This window comes from Antechinus flavipes, chromosome 3, assembly GCF_016432865.1.
Source record: "Antechinus flavipes isolate AdamAnt ecotype Samford, QLD, Australia chromosome 3, AdamAnt_v2, whole genome shotgun sequence".
NCBI lineage: Eukaryota > Metazoa > Chordata > Mammalia > Dasyuromorphia > Dasyuridae > Antechinus > Antechinus flavipes.
In genome coordinates, this window is record NC_067400.1 from 257,810,502 (window position 1) to 257,827,321 (window position 16,820).

The 16,820-nt window shown below is 32.7% G+C and overlaps 1 protein-coding gene across 4 annotated transcripts in view; it reads right to left on the bottom strand.

Moving 5' to 3' along the window:
* KDM6A (lysine demethylase 6A) overlaps positions 1–16,820 on the bottom strand; it is a 238,885-nt gene that overhangs the window by 106,337 nt on the left and 115,728 nt on the right. For all 4 annotated transcript variants that reach the window (XM_051984985.1, XM_051984984.1, XM_051984983.1 and 1 more), the window contains exon 6: positions 5,969–6,089. In XM_051984985.1, coding sequence (XP_051840945.1) covers positions 5,969–6,089 — 121 coding nt within the window. The remainder of the gene's footprint in view (positions 1–5,968; positions 6,090–16,820) is intronic.

Sequence of the window (16,820 nt, forward strand, 5' to 3'; positions counted from 1 at the left end):
TCACGGAGTACAACATCAGTCAAAATAAGATGATGGAAACTGAGTTTAATAAAGAGGATTCTGGTTTGTTTGTTTGTTTTTAAAAGAGGGGAAGAGGCAGGAATTGAGATATGGCTGAGCCTGATAAGGATGTGAAAATAGACAATGGTAGAAGGAAAAGCAGATTGCTGCTTCAGCAGATGGTGACACCAAGCTACTTAGAAGAGCAGGTCCTAGGCACAAAATGAAAGAAAGACCCTACTGATGGTACTCTTTCCTTTGCATCAATCCACTTTAAAAAAAAGAAAAAGAAGAAGACAACAATATTGGTTTTGGAGACGGAGATTAAGAATACAGAAAAATCAGATAACCTAGTGATTGGTTCTTCAGAGGCTTTGCTCAATTTGGCACTTTTATTTAAAGATGATACAAACCCCAAAAAAGAAAACTTTTTTCCCAGTCAGGAAGAATGTCTAAGACCTTAGGACTTCCTGGTCTCTGAATGTTTTGTAGTTAGAAACAGCAATGTGTTAATATTTTTAATGGATTCATGATGAATCTGACACATCTGACAGTAAATTTAAGGCCTCTAAATCAGGTATCTTAGAGGAACTAGTAAGAGAGCTCTTTACAGTCAATTAATTATGTCAAAGGGAGAGTAAGAGGACAGGAACCTACATCAATAATGCATCTTTTAATCTGAGTATTCAATGGTAATACAGGGCTAAAGTGTTAACAGGTTTTCAAATGGTTTGTAGGAAAAGGTATTGTCTCTTCACAAAGATACTATCTCAGACAAAGATATAGAATCTTGAAGCAAGTATTACATTGTCAAACTGCCACCAGTTTCTTTTTTGGAGTGTGTGATATTATTAGGTACAAGACATGACCATGATCAGTGCCTTCTGGCTCTCTTCAAGGGAAAAAACTCTAAATACTCACCATTTTAAGAAATGTTTCATTCAGAAAGATATTAATTTTAAACTATTTTAAGATTAGATTGAAATAACATAAATGGTTCAACATCAATTTAGAAAAAATTCTCCAAGAATCTATGTTTGGGTTTGGCGCTAACATTTTCATCAATGATATAGATAAAAGCAAGTATTTTCATAAAACTTATAAATTATACAAAGATGACACTACTCCTTTGGGGATAATAAAAATTCAAATTCAAAATGATCTTGATAAGATAAGACTCTAAACAAAGAAAGTATCTACCTCAAGGGAGTTACATTCTACTGGGGTAAATCTTCAAACACATGGGAATATTGTCAGGCAAGGTTATTTTTTGTTCATGAATTTACAATGACCTATGTGGTCTCTTCCCCCCCCCCCCCCAATATGTATGTTGGTTGAGGGGCCAGTCCATACAGCAGGTACAACATATACTCATGATTTTAATCCATTCTAGAGGTTGTAGGATCACATATTTTGGTGTATATATTAGAGAAGGTATTTTTCCCGTTTCAGGGGCAATTAAAATATGCTATAATTTTTCTGTCTGATTACTGCTGGGGTGACAATAAGTTTTTAATGATCTGAGAAATGAAAAATGAATAAGCATACTCAAAAAAAATTTGAGTGAAAAAAGTCTTCTCTCCTCTAGATGCTTTCTTTCCCTCTTCTGTTATTGCTATTATTGTGAAACAATCAGGGTTAAATGTTAAATCAGGGTTTTATATATTTATATTTCAAATCAGGTGCTCCTGAATATAAGGCCAGTACTTTATCCCCTGCACCACCGAGCTGTCCCTCCTTGGATGTTTTCAAATGACAAGGACTGCTTGTCCTAACAACTATGAGGCATGGTTCTGTGCAAGAGGTAACTAGATAGTTCAGTGGATATAGTGTTCAGTCTTAAGTCATTAAAACCCAAGTTCAAATCCAGGCTCAGATATTTAACTAGCTGTATAAACCCTGGGTAAGTCACTTAACCTGAACTAAAAATGGAAATATTAAACCACGCCAGTATCTTAGCTATGATGATAGTTTTGATATGCTATGTATCCAACAGGGTGACAAAAAGTCAGAACAACTGCAGTCAAGAACACGTGCACTTCTGCAACTTTTGTCTCAGTCTCCTCCCACCCCCCTCCCCCCAGGAATAATTATCCTCATGTGAAAGGGCACAGATGAGTGGTGATACTCAGATCCATCAGATTCCACTGCTAAATGTAGTCCTGAAGAAAGTGGCATAATCCACTGTTATCTAAAGTTCTTCATGGTATAAGTAGCAGAGCCCAATTAGAAGATCATGCTTCAATCCTGGAAAATAATTTGCTTGAATCAACCCAATAACAAGATAAAACAGAATCAGATCAAAGGATTGATTTGTCCATTAATTATATCACATACATAAGTAAACACAGGGAAATTTTCAAATGTAGAAAAGAACTTCTAGGACAAAGAAATATTCCCCACCAACAAATGGAAGTTTGTTTTTATAGAAAGCACTTCAAATAACTTTGGGTTCAATCTTCTCAGGGAACAAATTAGTTCAAGACAGGAAGGTGTGCCTTCTAATATATTAGGTGGAGATTGTGCTCTGGTCTTTCCTATATTTTCTTAGAAATACCACTTTATAGGGGCAGCTAGTTGGTGTAGTGAACAGAATACCAGCCCTGAAATCAGAAGGACCAAGTTCAAATCTGGACTCAAGACACTTAAAACTCTTTCTGGCTGTATGACCCAGCGTCAAGTCACTTAACCCCAATTGTCTCAGCAAAAAAAAAAAAAAAAAAATCACTTTGTGAAGTTAGTTTATGGTAATGATCAAAACATATTAAGGATTGGACTACTGAGCAAAATAGTTGGTTCTGATAATACAAATTTATTCTAATATGCATGATTCTCTCAGATTTTCTCTCTCACTAGCATAAAAGAAAATTCTCAAGTATTCAAGTTGCCATCTACAAGCACAGAAATAAAAAATACTGAGAAAGCAGAAAATTGAACTATTTCACATTAACTCAAAAATTATGACCCTTTCTGCCAATCCATTCCATTTTTATTCCCCCCAGGATAAAATATCATATTTATTGTCTGTCTTCTAGTGTTGTAGGAGATACATGTGGAGGATAATCATCCTCACCCCGTTTTTTCCACCACTGAGAAAGCCATGGCTCCCATATCTCTCCCAAATTGAATGGATGCTATTTTGCCAGCCTTGCTCAACCCAAGCAGCAGTTTTAGGGAAAGGCCAAGGCCATTATTTAGAGGTTTTGTACTATCAGACGATTTTTAAGAATAGATATGATTATAGCAGAATTAACTATAATTGAAATCCCAGCACTTTTACACTTATTCCCTAGAACTCTAAAATCCATCTACTCTCCAATAATCCAGTCTATTAGTCCAGTGTTGGTTTAAAAATTTCTAACATGCAGAAATTTTATCTTAGAAATAAAATAAAACCAGAATAAAATGTCACTTTTACAAAATTAAACAATTTCCATAATTGAGCTTCATATTCCCAATTCAAAATTCCAATCAAAAACACATGAATATATATGAAATCACATCCCTCAACTGCCTTACTGTCACTAACTATATCTAGGCCTAAGCTCCAGACACATTCTCTCAACTTCATTCTCCAGTAAGCTCCATTCTTTCCTGAATCATATCAACTTGCAACTGTTCTTTTTCCATACAAAATATCCTTTACTTGAATAACACTTCCCTATATATCCTAATAGAATATAAGCTTTTTGAGGGCATTGTCCATTGGTTGGCATTAATAAGCACAAAACAAACAAATTTACATATTTCATAGGATCAAAAGATCATAGATATAGATACAAGGGTGATGAGAAGGCCCCATCATATTATTTTAGAAATGGAGAAACTGAAACAAGGAAAATAAAATGACTTGTTCAAGACCATACAGGATATATATTAGCAGAGGCAGCATATGAACTTAGATGCTCCAAATTAGTAGCTAGAAACAAAATCAAGGATATCCAATGCAACTACATTTGGGGGAAGGAAAAAAAAAAAAAAAAAAAAAAAAAAGAATGGATCACATTTTGAGTTATGTAAAAAATATCTAGATATCAAGAAACTCACCATCATAAAAAAAAAACCCACAAAATTTAAGGAAATTGAATTAAAAATAAGGTAATCAATCAAAAGAACTAAAAAGATTCTAATGGAATATATAAGAAAGAAAATGCTTCTATTAATAGTACTAATATTAGGATGAGAAATAGGGAAATATCAGAATTGTATTTTACACACACACGTAATTTTAAAAAACTACATTAAGGATAGAAATCATAATTAAAGTGATAACAAGTGATAAGATCATGAAGAAAAGATGAAGAACATTGTGCAAGGGCCAGAGAATCAAGGGAGGAAGAAAATTCAGCGATAAAAAGATGAGAGATAAGGTTAAAAGAACTAATCTGAACTCAAACAAAATACAATAAATTTTTGAGACATGGACCCCCTTTTTAAAAATGTAGTGATCGTAACTGCATAAATTATGTGTGTTATGTATGTGTGATATAGATAGATAAATTAATATAAACCAAAGTTCATGGACTCACGTTAAGAGTCTCTGTACTAAAAGATCAGATTCTGTTGGTTCTATGGAGGCAAGAGATGTGTGTGTATGTATCTCTTTTAAAGCTCAGAAATAAATTTTTTTTTCATTTCAAGGAATGCAAGAACAGGAAAACCTATTATAAATATGCAACTGGTCTGACTAGATGGGAATAGAATAAAGAGTTAAAGTTAAGCTATACTGGGAAACTGATTTTACATTCTAGGGATAAAAAAGATACAGAAAACAAAGTCTGATTCTTTAACTTCTATTCTGCCTACACAAAAAGATAAAGTGGACTGTTCAATCTCTAACACTATCAACAATCTAAATGAAACACAACATTCCTTCTTCATATAATTAAGTTTTTAGTTTGTTTAAATTTCTCTAAACACATCTTCCTTTAAGGTTTTCAGAATACTTATGAATCATGGAATCACTGTACTGACCACTTAACCTTGCCATAAAGTCTTTACTCTGCCACTTCTAGAATTATGTACTCTCTTTCACTTTCATTCCTTGGCAAAGAAAATGCTAATTGTTGTTATACAATTCTTTATCATATTGCCAACACCTTAGCTTAAACTATCCTAAATGTCTCTCTCTTAAGTGTTAATGACCTAAAATAAGGTATTCTCTACTAACATTTGGCTTTATTTTACTGACTGCATATTTATCTTTTACATATCTATCATCATCAATATCATGTACTTATAGTTTTCCTAGCAAATAAATACATGTAGGCAATTAATTGCTAATAAATGTTTCTTTTCTAATGACCATAAAAACAGAGTTTCAAGGGACCTTGTAGATTATATCTTGCTCAACACTAAGTAATAATTTTACATAAGAAATAACAGTTAAAAAAATTTAGTTCTCTTGAGAATTCAAAAATAAAATTACTATTCCTTACCAAACCAAACTTAAGATTAATAATTTAAGTATATATTATTTCCATTAGTCAAGGAAAATTTTGCTTATTCTCATGACTAATCAAACAACTTTTTTTTTCAAATTTTCTGATGATTCTAGAAATAATATTTTTTATGATACATGTTAACATTAATGAGGACAAGGAACTCAAGAAAGGAGAATGCAGTTTTTAACAATGTACTAATTCCTTTTCAAATTTAAGTTCTATGAAAATATTTGATACATTACCAAATAAGTCATATTATACTGACATATTAGTCTCCTCTGAAAATCACCTTTTCCTACTGTTCAAAGTCAGATATTTTCCCAAAAGTTTTTTGTTGCTGTGAAAAGGGATCAAAAATTCTTATTTCTGAACATTTTGGTTCTTGGATAATATACAAAAGGTTTATCACTTAAAAATGATAGCTTTTGAATTGCTGATATAAACTCCAACATTATGCATGTTTAAGAAACTAGACAAAATAACAATTTTATTTGGAGGCAGGGAAATAAGAAATAAAAACCTACCTTTAAACTAGACTCATAGTCTGTATTCACTTTGAACATTAGCCCAAGTCGTAAATGAATTTCCTTGGCTCGACAAAAGCTGGGATCAACATAAAGCACCTCCTGAAATGCTTTAATTGCCCTGGAATAAATAGACATAAATGATATCACTTTTTTTTGGCAATTTATTCACATGTATTTGCTATATAAATCATATTTTAACTCAATACAATTTTAAATCTAGAAAAAATATTTGTGGAGCACCTACAATATGCAAAGCACTGCTTTGGTCATTGAGTAGTTATTGACAGATCCAAAACGAGGTCTTTTATTCTGCACCTTGTGCCCCCACCCCTTCCTACAATAATTTGAGGAGGAAGGGTAAAAAAAGTACTTCCTCATTCATACAAAATGCTGACAGAAATATCTTCAAAAGATTATTTAGAAGAAAATGGAAAAGACTAGCTCTGCAGGTGACAGAAATAGTAGCCAATGTGAATATACTAAACAAATGTGAGATACCAATTACCACTTTTAACAGGGGTGTCATTCTCCAATTATTTGATTCTTTTCTCACCTAAACAAAATCATTTGGGACTTGAGAAATTTACAGAAATCTGTTTCCCAGATTTTTTTTTTTAAATCATTGCTGTATTATTGACTCCTGTCTAATATATCCTTTAAAAGGAGATAAACCAGAATCTAGGTTATGCTTACTGACTTCACCTGAAAATCCCTACATCTATTGCTTTGTCTTTTCCATATACCATGAAGGAGAAACAGTACAATGCAGGAGGTCATAAGCAAGGATGACCAAAAGACCCTCATGCATGACTCACGCATTAGTCACAGAGCCCAGAGGCAGTCACTGAAGGTCTCTGAACCTCAGCTTCCCCACCTCTACAACAAAACCTATCAGATGAGAAAATAAATTGAAAGTATTTGGTAACTTCAAAGCATTTTATAAAAATATGTTATTAGGCCCATTTGAGCATAACAGGCAAAACAGGTTCTCTTTTATTTTTTTCTCCTTTTCTTTTTAATGGTCTAAAATCAGGGGTCCTCAAACTACAGCCCGCGGGCCAGATGCCACAGCTGAGGATGTTTATCCCCCTCACCCAGGGTTATGAAGTTTCTTTATTTAAAGGCCCACAAAACAAAGTTTTTTGTTTTTACTATAGTTCGGCCCTTCAACAGTCTGAGGGACAGTGAACTGGCCCCCTATTTAAAAAGTTTGAGGACCCCTGGTCTAGATAATAAATAATCTCTGGGGGCTCAAATTATTTTGTCCTGAGAACAGTAAATGGATCAATAGTCTAAGCACTTCCTATCATCAAAATACTTCCACAGAGCTAAACAATTAACTTATAATCACCCACTATTCCTAGTAGTCCAAATAAATAAGAAAGATTTTTTTTTTTTTAAATTGGAGAGGAGAATAGAGAAAAGAGTAAGAGGAGGAGATCAAAAGGGAAGAGAGAAAAATAAAACCAAACGATAAGAAAGGTAAGCTTAAAATTTGGAGAATCACAATTATAAAATCAGAAAAGACCTCAGGTTTATATCTAGTCTATCCCATATAACTAATTTCTTTCTTTTTTTAATTTGAAAAAGCCCAGCTATAAAGTATATATTCAAACTTTGCTTAAATATGTTGTCACCTAGTTGAGTTTCCAATTCTAGTTTTCAATAGGCATAATAATATTTTTTCAGCACATTAATGTCCTGAATTTATCTCCATCACTTCTGTTTTTCATGCAACCAAAAGAAAATGAATCCTTTTTTTTCACAAGATCTTCAAATAACCAAAATGCTAACCCTCTCTCTCCCCTAAGTCTTTGGTCTTTCCAGCACAACATTCCCAAGTCTTTCAAATACCTTTCTCGAGTCTTGCAGCGCTCTTCTGTTGTTAATGGACTTTAAAAGATTACTAATTAAGCAATCACTTCAGTCACTTCAGGGGATGCAATTAATCTCAGTCACAAGATTTGAACTTAACTCTATTAATCTAGTTTTTTTTTTTTTTTTTTTTGCTGTACTGTCCAAAGAGCATTCATTTTGTACAAAATAAAAAGAATAAGTTGTTCATCAGGTTTGCCTACTCTGTCACCATTAACCATCACACCCATTTCAAGGAAAAATATTAACCTTTTTCGGATATTTTATTTTTCTTGATATCCATTATTGTACATCACTCTGAATTTAGGCACTTTTGCTGCAATTATTTTTTAAACTAAACTGTACTATGATTACTTTATCCATACTCTGCCACCCACCATTCCTTCAGTATTTTATATACCACCTAATATTCTGACCTGGGCATCCACAACAATGGACTGTTTTAGAATCCCTTTTCTTTTAGAAAGCATCCCTCCTCTTTTTGCATCATTGGCTTTGTTTGAGTCTTCAAAACTTAATTCTTTTGGGCTTTCCATTCCTTTTGGGCTAAAACTTTAGCTGTTCCTTTGAACCATCTGAAATTTGCTCTTCCACAATTTAGAGCATATGTCAAGTTATTCCAAGTTATCTTCTCTTTGCCTATTCTTGTGGGCAGAAATGTAATTTTTGTAGATATCCAACATTTATTATTTGGTGATTGATAAATGGTTGTTGAACTGAAACAGAATTAGGTTCTTCAACATCCTCCAGCAACTATTTTTTCCTATTGACAAAAGTCAGGACTAGAACAGAATATTCTATTGTTTCCTCAATTTTTTTTAAAGAATATTTTTGATAGCTTTTTTATTATGTCATTGACATATGTTCTATATTTTTAGATGTGAAAATTATTAGCTGTAGTTATGTGTCACAATGAATAGTGATAAACTTAAGTTAGGAGGACATCTTCCTGAGCTAAAATCTAACACACAGAGAGACAATTACAGATGCAAAATACAGCATTTTGAGAAGGAATCTATCTTTTCCTTTGTCCCTCCTTCTAAGGTCCAAGAAATTTCTTTCTCACCTCCCCAATTTATGAGAGCATTTTGTAGAAGTGATACTATGCCTTGCAGACAGCAAGCACAGGGGAAAACAGTATGAGGACACCATGAAAAGATAAACAAAGCACTAGACCCAGGGGTCCTCAAACTTTTTAAATAGGGGGCCAGTTCACTGTCCCTCAGACTGTTGGAGGGCCGGACTATAGTAAAAACAAAAACTCTGTTTTGTGGGCCTTTAAATAAAGAAACTTCATAGCCCGGGGGGGGGGGGGGGATATAAACATCCTCAGCTGCGGCATCTGGCCTGCGGGCTGTAGTTTGAGGACCCCTGCACTAGAGCATCAGAAACATGAACTGCGTTGGCCCCATGTCTTTCCCAAGTATACACCTCCCTAGTGCTATAGTCTTTTTATATATGCTACTCTTCCAAATGAAGCTGTATTTTACTTATGGGAGAAACACATGTTTTCAGAGGGAATATTTTCTTATGGCTATGCCATTTCATTCAAACTACTTTGCTTTCCATTAAATAACTCAACTCCCTTAACCACTGAAGTTGTAAAACCACAGGAGCTCATGAGCTTTAGTATTTTACCTTGAATTTGGATATAATTTGTAAATGAAAATGAGAGTGAGGCAGAGCCAAAGACTATACTGTAAGGAATTATAAAGAGTACTTCAGCTGCCACTACAGAAAATCAGTAACTTTTTTCTTTTTCTTTTCATGCAAAATTAATTAATCCCTTTTCTGGGATGTTTCCTTAATGTCAGATCATGTTTTTTTCTGAGATAAGTTTTATATGCTTGAATGCTTAAATACTAAATCTATTACATTACTGTGGTCATTAGGAATATGCATACTGATAAGCAGAATGAAGGTTACATTACTATATTACTAATGCCTACCTACACACCTTTAACAAATTTTTTCAATCATCCATAATCTAAACTTCTTGCTTATGACATAAATGTGGATAGTTTGTCTGAAATAATCCGAGTTAAAATCTTATCTTATAGGGAAGTCTTGTAATATGTCTGCCTCAGTTTTTTCATCTGAAAAATTTAAGTGATTATAATATCTAATATTCCTAGGATTACTCTTTAAATAAAATACAATAATACACTTTTTGGGTATATTCTGAGTTTATTTCTTTTCCTTTAAGCTATGCATTAACTAATAGGGAATGAGTTGATACCTTCAATTTGAATGGTTTATATGATATAGAAATCCATTGCTGTAGATTCACAAATGTCCTATGAAATATTACGGTGAATGGAACTGCCCGTTAGGATTACTGTCCAAATGAAGAAAATACTTTGTGGGTCATATATGACTCACATGAGAAGGATATTTCTGAGAAAGTAATCAAGATGACCGGATATTCACATGCTGCTCAAAATAACAGCTTTGGCTTTCAATGGAGTTAAAAACTATAAGCTAAAAATTCCTCATTGTAGAGAGATACCACTGAGGAGACAATCTATGACAGAATTCAGTGTTTTTAACACTGAGGAAATGGAAAGAGGAAGAGAGTTAATAAATGTTAACTGAGCAAATAGAGATACAAGACCCTCATTGCTAACTTTTCTCATTAAACGAAACATCCCAAATAATGGGAAATTTGCTTTTAACTATAAACTTGGATTCCCCATGCACTAAGAGATGTTTCCATACATATACTAATTGAAGTAGCATGTTGCCTATTGTCCAACACATTGCTCTCTCCTCAATAGACCACTTAAATTTCCTAAAAAAGTCTTGCAGTTTATTTTTTATAGTTCATTTTTCTCAATTTTTAATTAAGTTCTGCTTCATTTCTCTTTTTCCATTTTCCTTTCCCTCCCCTCTAAATTTACAGGATTCAAATCTGGCCTCAGTCACTTAACATTTCCTGGCTGTGTGACCCTGGCAAGTCACTTGACTCCAATTGCCTCAGCAAAAAAAATAAATCAACAAACTAATTAATTAATTAAGAAGAAAAAGATCGTTCATATACCATTTTAGTCATTGTAAATTTATTATTTATTTCACAGTTCACTGAATGGGGTTATAGCAGAGATGAAGGAACAAGTATAATAGCAAGATATAGGACACCAAGCATATTTTAGCACTTACTATGTGAACACTGTGCTTTATTTAAGTGCTATCTACAAATATTTCAGTTAATCCTCACAACTCAGTACGGTTATTATCTCCATTTTATAACTGAGAAAACTGAGGCAAAGGGTAAATTTTATCCAGGATCATACAGATAGTATCTGAGGCAAAATCTGGACTGTTTTTCCTACTATACCAAGCACTCCTTGTCCTGTGAAAACCTTTCATAAAATTTAAATTAAAAAAAGTCTTACATGTGATTTCTAAGTTTATATCTCTACTTTTATAACAAAATTCTATTATACACCATAAATTAAAATATAAGAAAGAAAAACTAGCACCTAGTACTTTACTAACTTTTACTAAAGCTTCAATACCTAGGATTTCTGATCTTTTATCTTTCCCTATACCAAAATATGTTAGTTAACCCAACAGAACAAACTATATAGGTTAGCAAGTTTTGAAAATTGTATTATATGGTTAAGTAGAATAAATATATAGGAAAAATCAATCTTTCTTCAAACTTTCATGTCTAAAAAGTATCTTTTTAAATTACTCTCTAATTCTTATTTCTGACAATTCACTGTAGGGGGAAAAAATTTTAAAAACAAACAAACAAACAAAAAAAAAAAAAAAAACACTAGACCTGAAATCAAGACCAAGTTTCAAATCTATAATTCCTATCAAGTCCAATATTTAATAAATAAATTTAAATTTTTTATGTCATTTAACATTCTTACTAAAGATATACTTTGTATTACATTAGTGTGAGGGTATTCATCCTTTATATTTACAAAGCTAAATAATAATAAATACTAATAAAGTATTGAAATTTTTTTTAAAGAGGCTTGTGTTTATTTGGGGGAATATTACATACATCAAATTGATATAGCTAAATTAAAAATTCAGAAATAATGACAGCCTAAATTGATTAATCAAATTCATAAGGGACAGGGATGAAAACAGGAACCAGGCAGGCACATCACTGGTGTTCTGAGAAATTACCTCTATCAGTGCACAAACTGTCAATTACTGTATATCTTGGAGAATTACCTATACCAGATACATGTCAAAAGTGGGATTTGAGGGTCAGCTAGATGGTGCAGGTGGTAGGCACCAACCCTGAAATCAGAAGAACTTGAGTTCAAATCTGGTATCAGAAACAAAACACTTACTAATTAGCTGTGTGGTCCTTGACAAGCCACTTAACCCCAATTGCCTCCAAAAAAACAAAACCAAAGCAACAACAACAACAACAACAAAAGTGGGATGTGAAGCCCTTAGTTTAAAAATCAGTTTTCTATTTACTGCACCAAGCTAACAATCATAAAATAATATTAAATTTAATGAAATCTAAATAAATTCAATAAGGATAAGTATCAAGAAATATATTTGGGCTTTTTTTTTTTTAATAAAAAATTGGTCTAGTCAACATTTCACAAAAAAAAAATCTAAAGGCATAAATGGACAGACTCAATATCAGTTACTAAAGGGACTTACGAGACAGTGACTGCTTTTGCTCTTTTTTTCTTTTTAATCTTCTGTTCATGGTGGCTGATGTGCCATTTACATACAGAAAGAATACAATGGGAATTGAATCATAACATTATTTTCACCTTTTTGTTTTATTGTTTTTTGCTTGCTTTTTTTTTCTAATTTTTTCCTTTTTGATCTGATTTTTCATATACAGCATGATAAATATGAAAATATGTTTAGAAAAGTTGTACATGCTTAACCTTTATTGGATTATTTGCTGTCTAGGGTAAGGGAGCGGGGATAAGAGGGAGAAAAATTTGGAACACAAGGTTTTGCAAGGGTGAATGTTGAAAACTATTTTTTTTATGTATTTTGAAAATAAAAATCTACAAATCACTATTGATCAGAGAAATGCAAATTAAGATAACTCTGAGATACCACTACACACTTATCAGATTGGCTAAGATGACAGGAAAAGATAATGTTGGAGGGGATGTGGGAAAACTAGGAGAATGATACATTGTTAGTAGAACGGTGAACAGATCCAACCATTTCTGGAAGCCAATTTGGAATTATGCTCAAAAAGTTATCAAACTCTGCATACCCTTTGACCCAGCAATATTTCTACTGAGCTTATATCCCAAAGAGATCTTAAAGGAGCGAAAGGGACCCACACTTGTATAAAAATGTTTGTGGTAGCCCTTTTTATACTAGCTGGAAATGAGTGGATACCCATCAATTGGAGAATGGCTGAATAAATTATGGTATATGAATGTTATGGAAATTATTGTTCTGAAAGAAACTACCATTAGGATGATTTCAGAGAAGCCTGGAGAAACTTGCATGAACTGATGTTAAATGAAATGAGCAGAACCAGGAGGATCATTATACACTGCAAAACAAGACTATACTATCATCAATTCTGATGAACATGGCTCTCCAACAATGCAAAGATTCAAACCAGTCCTAATTGTTCAGTGATGAAGAAAGCCATATACACCCAGAGAGAGGCCTGTGGGAACTGAGTGTGGAACACAACATAGCATTTTCATGCTTTCTATTGATATTTGATTGCATTTTGTTTTCCTTCTCAGATTTTTTTCCCCCCTAGAAATGATTTTTCTTGTTCAGCAAGATAACTATAAATATGTATACATATATTGGATTTAACATATATTTTAACATATTTAACATGTATTGGACTACTTGCTATATCTAGGGGAAGGGGTGGGGAGGGAGAAGAGGGAAAAATTTGCATCAGAAAGTTTTGTAAGGTTCAATGTTGAAAAATTACCCATGCATATGTTTTGTAAATAAAAAGCTTTAATTAAAACAATAAAATAAAATAAAAAGCTATTATTTTTTAAAAAGAACTATGAATTAACAAAAGGAGCTAATGCTGGCTTCAAAATACCCTAAAAGGATGCAGAAAAGTTTTCTGAAGTGTAACAGATAACATTAACAAATTCCTGGCTTTTACATTTTAAATGGATTTATTTGTTATATTTAAAAAAACACTGATAGACTGAAGTATTCTGCCCATTACCTGACAGAGACATGAAAAGATTTAGAGTATTGAACTACATATAATTTTTCCCCCCCAACACAACCATGAGAGTGATTTTGTTTTGCTTGAATATGAACACTTTAATGTAGTGGGTTTTTTTTTTCTTCCCCTTTTGTTTTCAATGTCAAGGAGGAGGAAAATAAGAGAAGAGGTTTTTGGTGAGGGGAGAAAAAATATAATTTTAAAAACTATAATATGTATACTTCTATTGTATTTCATCCTAATCTTTCCCAATCAAGACAGATATAAAGGTCTATTTTTCCATGTCATTTAAAAAAATATATAATAATGACATACAAGGATCAACTGGAAAAAAATGGAAATGGTTAGCCTGAAGATGATTTACAGGGGGAACAGAACCACCAAAAATCAAGTTATAAAGATGGGGAAGTAGATGGGGAAGTTGAAAAGTTTTCCCAAGTATAATGAGCTTCCTTAAGAAGTGATGGGTTAACCCCTGCTACTGGAAGCTTCTGTGTGAAGACTATATGATGAATTGACTGCTGATGTTATAGAAAGAACTGTTAATACAGTTGAGAAACTTCTGTTTTTAAAGTTCATATTCTGTAATATATGCTTCCAAATTCTCTAATAAAAAGCAATTCCTTCTAACATTTAAGAGTTCTTTAAATTGAAGTCTTTTAAACTGGAACTTTATTTTTTAAAATGTTTTGATAATTGCAATTCAAAAACTATTTTATATATTCAAAAATATTATTCTATGCAGATGAATCCACTGCAGCAAAAAAGTTAAGGACCCTGATCTAAACTGTTAAATGACTGACCAGTGAACAGAAGGAATGTTTCATCTAAAAATTACAACTAACTAAAATTAAATGGGATGCCTCCGGAAATAGTAGATTCTCTTGTTTGAGGTCTTCATTCAATACCTAGATGGCAACTTCCTTTAATATATTTTTAAAAGGGAATTTTCATCCATATATGGGATGGAATAAATGATCAGTAAAGTCTTTTCCAACACATTCCCTTAACTTTCACTTTGTCTCTCCCTCTTACTGGAAATATACTCAAATTGCAGATGTATCTTCCTCTTTCATGACTTTTAGACATTTTCATTAAGAAGCCAAGGAGACTGAAACACCCAGGCAACACAGCACTGACACTGATTAAACTAAATTAAATATTTAAGGTAATCAATGAAATGATTGGTTTCTGAGTATTATATCAAAGGATTTTCATAGTAATTTTTAATTTAGGCAACTTTTCCTGTTTAATTCTTTTATATCCAAAATATTTAACTATAAATTACAATTATGCCATAGTCTATGTTCTATTGTTTTTGGTATGTTGATAAATATTTTTGATATTTAACAAATTTTTCATATCTGTCAGGTTCATCTACACTGATATCACAATATAGTATTCTAATAAAGCTATATAAAACTAATTAACTGCTGGGGACTGAAATTATTTTCAACATTTTTGCAGTGAGAAATAACATTGCTATAAAGAGGTGTGTGTGTGCGTGTGTGCGTGTGTTTCAACAATAATTTCAAAGCATATCCAAAAGCTATGACTTTCCTGTTGTGATCTAGTTCAGATGGATCTGAATCGATCCCTGTTCAGGCACCAAAATGTTGTGAGCTTTTTCTTCTCAAAACGCAGCCAGGTGATAAAAGTTCAGATCTTGTATTATCTCCAATATAGCCCGGTTAGCTTAGAGGCCTATCTCTCTGCTTGGTTCTAAGAGCTCTCTCCGAATGTCGCCAAATCCAAAGGTCTGGTCCTTCAGCCTCTGCCTCTGCTTTCTTCAGCCTCCAGCCAGCTCCACTCTTCATGTCATTCCGGTGAAATCTGACCGAGAGCCTCTATCTGTTTCTTTTATCCAAGAGGGAGGAATTGTGGGATACGAGAGAAAGGGATTATGGGTTTTCTCCCATAGTGCTCTCTGGCCCAAAGAGCTTCAAGGGAAGTGTGAACTCACAAAGTTACAAAGTTTACTTTGTGAAGCTGGCATACTTGTGAACGCCAATGAGTAAAGGTGCAAACACAAGCATTGTACTAATTAGTTCTACTTAGTACCTTGTTTCAGGTTCTGCCCAAAACATCTTCTTGTAAGATTAGATCAACTCTAATTAGTTAGCAGTTTGTAAAGATTCCAACACTTTCCTTTTAATTTTTATAGAATGCTTTGTCTCCCAGCTCATATTTTAACACATAGCGCCATATGGACTAAATTTGTTGTTCTATAACTATCTTGTTTTTTAAAAATAATCTTTTTAATATATGAAGGTTTCCTATCAGATGATATGCCACTCAGTTTTTTATTCATAGTATTTGACATCTTTATCACATTGGCTAATCCTGTTGAATACTTTTGCTGGTACCTTAAGGATATTTTATAAATTTTTGTGTTACATTTACCATAAATATTTTCTCTGGCTACAATTTTCCTTTTAATAAAAATTATTTTGTTTTGATATTTGTCTTGTTCAAAACAATTTTTTATAACAAGAATAGAACACTAACGCCCTTACTCAAAGATAAAATGTCTTTATAAAATATATCAAACCTAGCTAGAACTTATTGTAGCATATAAAGTGAAATTTTGGAGATTTTTTTGGCCATAATGCTAACAAATTTTCCCAATTTCATTTATTCAAAAATGAAGGAATACTTTACCAACTTAAAAATTTTCTAGTTACTCAAACACCAATTTTAATATCTAAATAGTTTGTCCACAGTATCATTTCTATTCATTTCTATTTTTTGAGTAACAGAAGACAAACATTGCTTAAGTACTCTCCATGAATTAACCACTCCCACTCT